The sequence below is a fragment of the Tetrao urogallus genome (genome assembly GCF_951394365.1).
Source record: "Tetrao urogallus genome assembly, chromosome: 1".
NCBI lineage: Eukaryota > Metazoa > Chordata > Aves > Galliformes > Phasianidae > Tetrao > Tetrao urogallus.
In genome coordinates, this window is record NC_136813.1 from 60658271 (window position 1) to 60669940 (window position 11670).

At 57.2% G+C, this 11670-nt stretch overlaps 1 protein-coding gene across 1 annotated transcript; it reads right to left on the reverse strand.

Annotated features, from left to right (window-relative positions):
- Positions 1–3465: 3465 nt before the first annotated feature.
- On the reverse strand, positions 3466–4800 carry POU3F3 (POU class 3 homeobox 3; the record flags this gene model as incomplete). Its single annotated transcript, XM_079549803.1, has 1 exon — positions 3466–4800. One exon carries the CDS (start codon positions 4798–4800, stop codon positions 3466–3468), a length of 1335 nt encoding a protein of 444 aa, XP_079405929.1.
- Between the last annotated feature and the right edge of the window lie 6870 nt (positions 4801–11670).

An 11670-nucleotide genomic window follows, 5' to 3' on the forward strand; every position in this document is an offset into this window, starting at 1 on the left:
GGGAAAAAAAAATGAGGAAGAAGAAGAGGGAGGAGGAGGAAAACGATACCGACTCAGTTCCACTCACAGAACGCTGATATTATAAATGAAAACAATTACTAAGTGGGTTAGGAGATGCGGCGATACACAACAATATTTTCATTATTTACACGTGTCACGATACAAGCCCGAACGCAGCGCCCTCAGCTCTCACCTATCCCGGTTATCTCTGACGTTCCCAAATAAATTCAGAAGACTCAGTTGGGGGCGGGGGGGGAGGGGGGGGGAGAGGGAGGAGGAGGGGGGCTGACCACGGCCTCACTTTTCTGTCACAATAACTCCACAAAACGGGCGCATTTGGCAGAGTCCGCACAGCCGAGCGCTGCCCCGGCCCAGCCTCGGCCCCGGCACGCCGCCGAGGCCGTCTTTTAACAGCACACAGAGCGAAGCCGAACTCCAGCCCTTTGTGGCCACACAAATATGGGCACCAAACACCACCGAGAGATGCGCAAAGTCCCTCTCCGTGGCTGTCATTCGCCTGCGAAAAACCCCGTTTCCCTGGCCCGGAGTTCCGGGAGGCAAACAAAGAAGCTCTGCCGTCACCCTCCTCTTTTCCTTCCTCTTTTTATCTTATTCTAAATAATTTTTTTCCTTTTCTTTTTTTCTCCTTTTTCTTTGTTTTTTTTTGTTTCTTTCCCCCTCTCTCCTTTCCTCTGTGCCAATGAGACCACTGCACAAACCCCCCGAACGCTGCCATGTGTCGCGATCCAGCGATACAATACTCGGCACACGGCCGCGATTCACGGGCTGACACCGCCGGCTCCGACCGCTTGGGAGGGACAAGAGGGGAGGAAGGAGCAGCGGGCTCCGTGCCGTTAACGGAGAGCACCCGCAAGACTGCTGGAGGGTCGGCCCGTCCCCACCGCTTCCCCGCTCCGCAGCGCAGCGGCCGATGCGCACCGCGACGCGTTCGACGCACCGGTGTGACAGCGCTGCTGCTGCTGCTGCTAAGGGAGCACGGTTCACCCAGAGCCGGAGCCCCAGCAGCAGCAGCAGCAGCTAGAGCGTTGTGTGCGGTGGGCTGGAAGCAATCCCCTTGGGCACCCTTCCTGGGAAAAGAAAAAGCACCTTCTCCACACACCCCGCAGATAAATCAGGTACAGATCTTTCCAGAGACAGATAACGCGTCAAAACAACGCACGGCTCTCCCCCTACCCCACCTCCCCCCTCCCATTCGTTTGAACGACACCGAACTTTTGGCAGCACGGCCATCTCCTTCGGCCCCCCCCCTCCCCACCCCCCCCCCCCCCCCATCCTCCCCCTCCACAACCCCCCCTTTCCCCATCTCCGCTCCGCAGCGTCACACGGCGCAGCCCCGCGGCTCTGCGCTGTCCCTTTCCGCGGGGCCCCGCGCAGTGGCCGCACTCAGCTCAACGCCCTCCGGCCCCGGCGCGGCCACCGCTGAACTTTTTATCCGGCCCCGCGTCGGATGCAGCAGACACAAGAGTCGTTCATTCTAACAAATTTATTTTCTCAATCGGCTCTTACGGAATCACTACTCAAATTAAATTACAATCAAATTATCACATCAAAAGATACCCTTATTACCTAACAACTGTCCATAGTTTCATTTCATTTTGATTTGTGCTCGTCTGAAAAAAACACGTAATACAAGATCTGGGGAAAAAATAAATTACCGTTTTGCAGCAGTTCATAGGTATTCTGAATAAAATATTAAAAGAAGTCATTTAATGAAAATATAAAGCAAATTTTTTTTTTTTTTTTTTTTTTTTTTTTTTTTTTTTTTTTTAGATCAACAACGGATCTAACAATTCTATATTGCCGTCTTTTTGAAAAGTCTGTTTATTAAAACCTACCAAAAACACTGCTTGGAAATGGCAGTATTATATAATCACATCCACAGCACCCATTCAATCAAAGTTGGCAACGGATTTAGGAGAGGAGAAGTTCAGATAAGTGCAGCTGCAGATGCTCAGTCCTTCTAAATCCCTTTATCTGAATCAGTCCAGAAATAAAAAATAAAAATATTAATAAAAAAAATATTAGCAGTGGATTTTTTTTTAATTTTTTTTTCTTTCTTTCCTTTTTTTTTTTTTTTTTTTTTTTTTTTTTTTTTTTTTTTTAATGACTCTTCCGTGATGATTGGCAGCCGTCAGGAGCGGGACTGTGGCAGCCCCGAACGGTTTCCCTTCCTTTCGCTGCTCCCTTAATTCAGCGCAGTCCTTCTATGGAGCTCCAACTTTAGGGACCAGCGGCCTCTCCACCCCCCCTCCCCCCGGTTTCTGTCTGTCCACCCCCCCCCCCGCCCCCTCCCACCCCCCTCTCCTCGGGGTCAGTTCGGTGTGTGGGCATGTATTCCCATAGTTTTGTTCTATAGCTATACCTATATATATAGATAAATATATATATATGTATTTGCCTCCCTACGCAGTCTGCTTGTTTTTAGTGCTGTGTGCATATTTTCATTATTATTATTATTATTATTATTTTTTCTTCCTGGAAAAAAAAAAAAAAAAAAAAAAACCAACAGCGAAACAAAGTGGCCCTTCTCATTTTGCGGAATATATCACTCCATAGATATTTATGTTCTCAGAGTGGGTGTCTGCCTTGCACCAAAATCCTACGGTTTGGCCAAGGAAAACAGAGGTGCTGGCACGCAGCAGGCCCCCTCTGATTGATCACATCGCTTTGCTTCTGTTTCCCTTTCTCTTTTCTTTTCTTTTCTTTTCTTTTCTTTTCTTTTCTTTTCTTTTCTTTTTTCTTTTCTTTCTTTCTTTCTTTTTTTTTTTTTCGGATCGCTCCCATTGTGAAAAATCAAAATTTAAAAAGAAAATTAAAAAGAAAGAAAAGAAAGAAAAGGAAGGAAAAAATAAAAAAAATTAAAAAAAAATAAAAAAGGAGGGAAGGGGTAGAAGAAAAGGAGGGGGGGGGGGGGGGGGGGAAGTTTCCTTGATTGAGAGAAGAGCCCTTTGGGGATAGGGGAGAGCAAGGGGGGGAGGAGGGGAGAGGTGCAGACCCCATCGCTGCGAGAGGGGCTCAGGGGGGGATGGGGGGAGGCGAAAAGCAAAAACCCGAACAGAAACCCAAGGCAGAACCCACCCGGCCGAGCCCTCTTCCCACAGCAGCCCCCGGCACATCTGCAGTTTTGGTGCATTACGCATCTCCACCCCGTTCTCCCAACGCAGCGGAAACGCTCTCGCTCGGCTCGACCTTTCCCGGCGCTCCCTCTCGCTATCGATCCCGTATGGACAGATAGATCCAGGCGCCCGCCTCTATCCGTACATATACCGACACGGGCGGCCCGAGCGAGCCCGGACCGCGCGCGCGTGTGTGTGTGTGAGTGCGTGCGTGCGTGCGTGTGAGTGTGAGTGTCCGTGTCCGTGTGTGTGAGCGCGGCGTTCGCCACCGCCGCCGCCGCAGCCGCCGCCGCCGGAGCTCTCCCGGCCCGGCCCCGCGGAGCCCCGCTCACTGCACGCCGCTCTGCAGTCCGTGGTGAGGGGGCGGCGTGTCGGAGCTGACGGCGCCGACCTGCGAGTAGACATCGTCGGGGGTCTGCTGCTGGATCCCCGGCGGGGTCATGCGTTTCTCTTTCTGCCTCCGATTGCAAAACCAAACCCTGACCACCTCCTTCTCCAGCTGCAGGCTGTCCGCTAGGTTCGTAATCTCCTGGGCGGAGGGCTTGGGGCATTTCAGAAAGTGGCTCTCCAAGGCCCCCTTGACACTCACCTCGATGGAGGTCCGCTTCTTCCTCTTCCTGCCCTGCGCCGCGATCTTGTCGATGCTGGTGGGGCTGCCGGTGGAGGAGTCGGCTTCCTCCAGCCACTTGTTCAACAAAGGCTTCAGCTTGCACATGTTCTTGAAGCTGAGCTGCAGAGCCTCGAAGCGGCAGATGGTTGTCTGCGAGAAGACGTTGCCGTACAGGGTGCCCAGCGCCAGCCCCACGTCGGCCTGCGTGAAGCCCAGCTTAATCCGCCGCTGCTTGAACTGCTTGGCGAACTGCTCCAGGTCGTCCGAGGTCGGCGTGTCCTCGTCCGAGTGCGCCTCGTGGCTGTTGACGGCGCCGTGGTGCGGCGCGTGGTGCCCGGGGTGCGGGTGGTGGTGATGGTGGTGATGCCCGGGGTGCTCGCCCAGCTCCGCCGTCTCGCCGCCGCGCACCAGCCCGGGGTGCACCAAGCTCTGCCCGCCGCCCGCGGGGCTCAGCATGCCGTTCACCGTGAAGCCCCCGGGCTGCGAGTAGAGGAGCGACTGCTGCTGCTGCTGCCCGCCGGCCATGGCGGGCAGGTGGGCGGCCGCCGCCGCCGCGCCCCAGGCCGCGGGGTGCCCCTGGTGCGGGGGGCCCAGGTGGGGCGGCCGGTGGTGCAGCGCCGCGCCCGCGTGCAGCTCCTCGCGCCCGCCGCCGCCCTTCACGTCGGGCGGCGGCGGCGGCGGCGGCTGCTGGGGGCTGCCCGTCATGCCCACGGGGCTGCCGGACCAGGGCGAGCCCGCTTCGGCGGCGGCGGCGGCGGCGGCGGCGGCGGCGGCGGCGGCGTGGGGCAGGGCCGTCACCCACTGGTGGGCATGGCTCAGCATATGGCCGCCGTTGCTGGCGGCCATGGCGCCCGGCATGAAGTCGCTCTGGACCATCTTGGCCGCCGGGTCGCCGCGGTAGCCGCCCGCCACCGAGGTGACGGCCACGCCGCCCGGCTGCATGCCCCCGCCGCCGCCGCCGCCTCCGCCGCCGCCCGAGTCGGCGTGGACGATGGAGCCGGCCGCCAGGATGCCGTTGCCGGGGAGGTAGGGGTTGGAGGTGGCCGCGGCCATCCCGCGCCCGCCGCCCGCCGCTCGCCCCCGCCGCGCCGCCGCCGCCGCCGCCGCCGCGCCGCCGCCGCGAGCGCCCTTGCCCGGCGCTGCCGGGGCCGCTGCCGGGGCCGCCGCCCGCGCCGCCGCCGCCGCCGCCTTCCCAGCGTCGCCGGGGCGCCGGGCGCGGGGTTCACCTGCTAGCGCCGCGCCGCGCTCCGCTCCACCCGTCCGCCGGCCGTCCTGCGCTGGGCGAGCGCCGGGACTGCTCGCCTGCTGCCGCTCGGTGCTGCCGGTGCCGCCGGGGTGATGATGGTGGGGTCGTTGTTGGTGGTTGTTTGTTGTTGTTGTTGTTGTTGGTTGGTTGTTGGTGGGGTTTTTTTTTTTTTTTTTTTTTGGCTTTTCTCTCTCGTTTTCCGGGGGGAAAAAAAAAATAAAAGGAGATTCGCGCTTTTCTCTCCTCCGCCTTCTTCTCGCCCGACTTTGCCGCCGCTCGCGGGGAGGAAACCAAACAAAGGCTAAAAAGCGGCCGGGAGGGGGGGGGGGGGGGACCGGCGAGCCCCCGCGCTTCGCCCCGGCGCTCCCCTAGGAGTACATCTCCGCCGCGCAGCCTTCCCCGCTCCGAGCGAAACTTTTCCTCCTCTTCCTCCTCCCGGCGCGGAGCGGGAGGGGAGGGGGGGGGCGGGGGGATCTCTCGTCCTCTCTCTCCGGCTCTCCTCTCCTCCTCGCTCTCGGTTCGCTCTTTTATTCGCAAGTTTCGCCGGCGTCCGGAGCAAACTTCCCGCGGTGATGCTGCTGGCGGTGATGATGCATTTCTCAAAGTTGCGCCGCCGCCGGAGCGCTCAATGCCCCGCGCAGGCAGCGCCTCTCCGCTGCCCTTTCTCCGCAGCCCCGGCCCGAGCCAGGCATGGTCTCTCCCTACGTCTCCTCGAAGCGTTCGGATTAAGAAAAAAAGAGAGTAAAAAAAAAAAAAAAAAGTCAAAAAAAAAAAAAGAAAAATCCCAAAGTTGGGTTCTCTCGGCACCTCGCGGGTTGTTTCTCCCTCTCGCGCGCTCTCTCTCTCTCTCTCTCGTTCTCTCTCCCGTTTCGTTTCGCTTTTTTTTTTTTTTTTTTGGTGTTTGTTTTGCTTTTTTTTTTTTCGCTTTTTTTTTTTTTTTTTTTATTTTAATTCCAGCAGTTGGTCGAGGGAGGAGGAGGAGGAGGCGGAGGAGGAGCGCCTTTGCCGGAGAGGTGTGCGTATGTGTGTGTGCATATATGGTATCCTTTATACACTAACTCCGGCGGGGAACTTGGCTGCCGGGCTGGCTGCGCGCACTGCCGGGGCCGGAGTCCCGCCGCTCTCCTCTCCCCGCCTCCCTCTCCCGGGCCGTGCCCGCTCCCTCCCCTCCCTCCTCCCGCCCTCCCCGCTCGGGGCCGCCCGGCCCCGCTGCTCGGCGCCCGCCCGCCGCCGCCCCCGCCGATTGGCCGCCCGCCCCGTGACGGACAGCGCGGCCCCCCTTCCGCCCGTTCCGATTGGCTGCCTTTTAATTTAGGCAAAGCTGGAAGTGCCCCCCCCCTCCCCCCCCCCCCCCGCTTCTCCTCTCCTCTCCTTTTTTTTTTTTTTTTTTCCCTCCGCCCCCCTTTCCCCTCCCTCCCTCCTTCCTCCCATCCATCCGTCCCTGCCCTCCTCCCCTTAACTCTTCGCGCCCGGCGAGCGGGGGGGGGGGGGCACCATAATTAATGACAACAACAATAACAGCAGCACCAGAGACAACAGCACCATCACCACCTTTGTGCTCCCCCCCCCCAACCTACCTTTTTGCCCTCCCCCCCCCATCTCTCCCGGGATGCTTCTCCCTCCACCCCCCGATTTCATTCTTCCCCCTATTTCTCCCTTTGTCTGCCCCCGGGGCCGCCCCGTCGGGAGGGAAAGGGGTGGGGGGAAGGACAGGAGGGAGCCCCGAGCGGGCGGAAAGGGTTAAGGGGGGCGGGGGAAGGCGAGATGCGCCCAAGCGGAAACGCCGCGCACGGGCGGCCTCAGTGAACCGAGGGGGAAAAAGAAAAAAAAAAAAAAAAAAAAAAAAAAAAAGAAAAAAGAAGAAGAAAAAAAAAAGGGAAAGTGGCGACGACAACAACAGCGCGGGCGGACGGAGCGCTCCGCGGGGACTCACAGCGCAGGGGCACCGCTCGGACGTTCGGCGTTCCCACGCCACGCGTGTGCGCCCCGGGGAGTGGGGGAACCCCGCGGGGAGAGCGGTGGTGAACCCCGACAGAACGAGGTTGGGTGGGGGATGGAACGGGGTTACTTTCCGTGTCCCCAAAGGTCTTCGGTTTTATTTCTTAAAATCCATAGCAAAGCCCCAACACAGATTCCATTGACTCAATGGGAGATCTCCAGGTGCAGCCGCTCGAGCGCTCCGTGCCAGAGCCCCGTGTTTTCCTTTCCAGCCGATTTTGCTTGGATCGGGCTCAAAAAGCCGAGCGAGTCTCGTGGTTTTGTTTACACTGAATGGGGAGGATAGGAGCGGTGCCATGGGGCCGTCTTTCATTAATATACAGTGAGGATTTTGTCTAAATTACCGCTATGAATTTCACAGTGCGCGCTTTCAAAAGCCGTCTCAGGTGGCCCGATGGAACGTGATAGCGCCTCTGCAAACAGATCCACGTCTGAACATAGAGGGAGGGGGGAGGGAGACCCTCCCCCCCAAATAATAATAACAATAATAATAATAATGTTAAAAACATATAACCCCCCCCCCCCCCCACCCACCTCCCTCCCGAGAGCAGCAGCAAAATAAGGCTGCGGCGGGAGCAGCGCCTTTTATTTAAAAGAAAAAAAACCCCAACTTAGTTCCCCAACTCTTCCCGCCCCCTCCCTCGCGGAGTGTGATTGTTTTGTCTGGAAAAAAACCCAAAGTATAACAAGGGGAGAACAGTTAGTGCTGATTTCCATTTGCATAAATTTTCATATATTTTGGTGAAAATAATAGACGGGCGGAGAGCGGGGCTCGGCGGAGTCAGTGAGAGGGAAAAGCGGAGCGGGGAGAGCCGCGCTGGAGCCGAGAAGGCGCGGTGTGCCCCCGTCACCCCATTAAAACCCCAAATTAAAGCAAAAACGTATCTCCTCAGTGCCGCGAGTGTGCTCGGTAAGTGCTTGGCATTTTTTATCTACTTTTCTTGTCTGTTGGATGGGTGTTTTCAACAGCTTTAGGACAAGGCGGAGAAATCCACGGCAACAGCCTTAAAAAAAAAAAAAGGGGGGGGGGGGGGGGGAAGAAAAAGGGGGAAAAAAATCTCCACCAAACTGCACCGTGGTGAAATACTCCATCCAGCGCGGATTGGTTCCAGCGCTCGGGTGGCACAGCTCTTCCTCGGGGCTGGGGAGGCTGCTGGAGGCTGCTTCACTTTTCATTATTGTAACGCTCTGGCCTGGGGTGGGTGGGTGGGTGGGGGGCGGGGTGGGGGAGGTGGGATGGGGGGGGGGGGGTTGGGAGAGATGAGGAAAGGTCTGGAAAAAGCACCTCGTTATGCGTGCGGAGGGCAGCGCGGGGGCGCGGGCCGGGCCGGCACCTGCTGCTCTGGGGGCGCGCAGAGGGTGAACGACGTGAGGAGGGGTTGTGAGGTCCGGGGGTGGGAGGGAGGTGAGCAGAGAGAGCAGAGCTCCTCGCTCAGGCCCGAAGGTGCCGGGACAGCGTGCCCAAATCAGAACCCACAGCGCTTGAAGTCAGTGCCGTCGGTACCGCGCTGTATAATGTAGGGTGAAAGCAGTAGGCCCTGTAACGCGCTTGAAAACTTCTCCCAGCTTCGATATCCCGTGACGAGACTTGCCTTTATTTTCATTTTTCTGCACTATTTTCAATACATAGATATATTCCCCCCCCTTCCCCCCACCCCAGCTCCCCCCTACCTCCACCCTCCTCCCCCCCGCCGCTGCTCTTTTGGACGCACGATCCTCGCCATCACCCTAATTCCCTCGCATGAGTCCTTTGGCAGCGGTCGATGGGCAGATCAATGGGGGTTGGGGGGCCCGGGAGGTGTCGGTTTCCGCGCGGGGGGAGCAGAATCGCTCATTTTCCACTTCTCGCCGCCGCCCGGCGCTCCTTTGAGCGGGGTTAACTCTGTGCGCTCCATCGGAACAGATGCCGCATAGAGCTGCTCCCTCCCGATCATTTGTTTCCTTGATGGGGGAACATTTCTGAGCAGAACATATTGGTTGCCATAGAGAAAGAAATAAAAGGAAGAACACTAGTCACATTAAGCTATATGTTTGTGCACTGGGCTTTAGATAAAAGGGCCCCAGTTCGGCCAAAGAGAGCGCAGCCAAACCAGAGCCCCTCCGCTTCCCCCGAACCTCCTCGCTTTTCTCGGGGACTTTTACAGTTGAAACATGGAAGCTAATTTTATTGGTCCTCGTTAATTTTATACGACACGGCTTGCTGCACAAAACCAACTTTCCGAGAGCTCCCGGAGCGGCGGGAGGACGCCAGGGGGCGCCGTGGGGCCCCTCCCGGCCCCGCTCAGCCCGGCACGATGCGGTGCGGTGCGGTGCGGTGCCGGCACCCCTGGGAGTGCGGGGGGTGGAACTGCGGGACTGGGGGGTGAGATACCTCCGAGGGATCCGAGGCCGTCAGGGGAGTCAGGGCACCAATTGCACACAGGGTTTGTTTGTTTGTTTGTTTGTTTTCTTATTATTTATTTTTTATTGTCCAAATAAAGCGCTTAAGCCTGGAGAGATGCAATAAAACGTCCTTTTAATTTTTTTTTTTTAATTTCTTTTTTAGAATATTTAATATCTAATGGCTGTGATAAACCAGGAAAAGTAGTGTTCTTCTTATTATTTTTAATTTTTTTTTTAAATTGTTTTTTATGCCATAAGCTGATGGCCCTTCCTTTCCACCCCTCCCTCTCTCTCCCCATGCTGCGGGAGCAGCTGGCAGAGCCCCCTCGGGCCCCCCCGCCCCGAGCACAGCGTGTCTGGGACCGCAGGCATTAAACCTGGCTCAGCCCGACGGCGCGCACGGCGCCGCGTTTCCCTTCACCAACGTGCGTGGGCTCAAGTCGCTGTCCCAAGAATCCGCTTCCCAACCCCGTTTCACTCCCATAGTGGTCATAAGAGGGGACGGGGGTGACACACTCAGCGCTTTGGGTCATCATTGTAGCTTTGGTCCAGCACCAGCAGGGTATGTCCCGGCGCCCCGGGGGGGGGATTTGGGCCTCTTTGTCGTCGTCCCCCCTTCCTCCGCCTCGCCGGAACCTCAGCAGTTTCCGAGCGAGTGGGAAAGTTCTGTTCCTCTCCTCCATCAGGGAAAGCCCCATTGGAGCCCTGGAAACAGTACAGCCCGTAAACGTAGAGAGATCCTGGCGGGATGGAGCAAAGAAAGTGAAAGAAAAAAAGAAAAAAGAAAAGAAAAAAGAAAAAGTAAGCAAAGAGAAAGCACGGCCCATGGGAGTATGCACTTTTCACGTGAAGTGTCTGTGGGTTTTCATTTGGAAAACGGAGTGAAGACTCTGCGTGCACTGACCGTGCCGGGAAAGCTTTCGAGATAATGACGTGAACAAAACTTTCCACCTCCCGCACTTGGGAGCGATGTTCCACACGGGGAAAACACATGGCCAGGGCGCAATTCCAGCAGCAAAGCGGCCGCTGCCCCTCGACGGTCAGCGAACTCCCAGAGCGGGTGGCTTTGGAGACCACAAAGCTCCCCATCCCGCGAGCGCCGGCTTCTCCCCCAGGCTGCCTCTGCCCCTGCGTCTGGCACCGGCCCGAGCCGGGGTGAGCAGCAGAGCTGAAAGCGAGCAACAAGTTCGCTGAACACGGAGTTATTTCGATGGCTCCGCTGCAGCGGGCCGCGTTGGGGCCGTGCCCGAGGTGGTGAGGTGCTGCAAAGAACCTCCTTTGGCCTTCCATTAGCAAAGGTCCGTTTTGCCCGACGGGACGTCTTTGCTAGACGGGCATCTGGAAACGGAGATCGAGGACAGGAAACGTATTTAGCAGTCACTTACTTACAGAGGGAAGCGATCAGCTATCCGCTGATAGAACCGTGGAGACCCACAGCCTAATTAGCATGTACAAATTAAAATGTTAAACGTAAGGAAACCTCCCGCATACAGCACTGTACGTAAAGCCCAGCCGCGCGGAGTGCGGCGCTGCGTTGGGAACGCGGCGCGGGGTGCCCCGCAGCTCCGTGCCACCCTTGGTCGACGCGCTCCGCTCCGCGTTGCCCAAACTCTCCCGTGCCGAGTCCGTGCTGCTCATGGCTGCGGGAGGATGGACGGCGCTGCCCGCTCCGGGGCAACAAGAAAATACACGCATTATTCACGCCAACAACGATAAGCACAATGGGATCGGTCCCTTTATTGTGAAAGCTCCGCTCTGCACCTTCTTTATTGTTTTGAGAGTCACAAAGCATTTCTGGTTTTGTGATACATTAGAGCAATAACGCGCAAAGCCAGAGAGGCTGTAAAGCGGGGTCCGTCCTTCGCAGCTCCATAACTGCGCAGTTTCCCGAGGTGCCGTGCCAGGGCTCACCCCCATCCTGCGATGAAAGTTGCCCAAGGATGGAAACAGTCTCCACTGACCCGCGGTACACGGGATGGAAACCCAGTGCTCCCTCCGACGTTAAAATCTCGGGGCCGTGCTGTTACCCAGCAGCTCCTCGCACATGCACGTTTGTGTTTATAGGAATAATTCTGCACGTAGGAACATAAAAAAGGGGATTTGCAAGTTGGAGTCTGTCTTAAAAGACGGTGAAAACCGTAGCCCCGCTTTTATGAGACATGATAGCATTCCCATTTGCGTGCTCGCCATCTCAATGGCGTTTCACGTGTGAATAAAAAAGGGGGGGTTGGGGGGGAAGAAAGATCCATATGCACTGCATAGATTTTTTTACGCGCATAGGGACGGGCAGTCTCGTA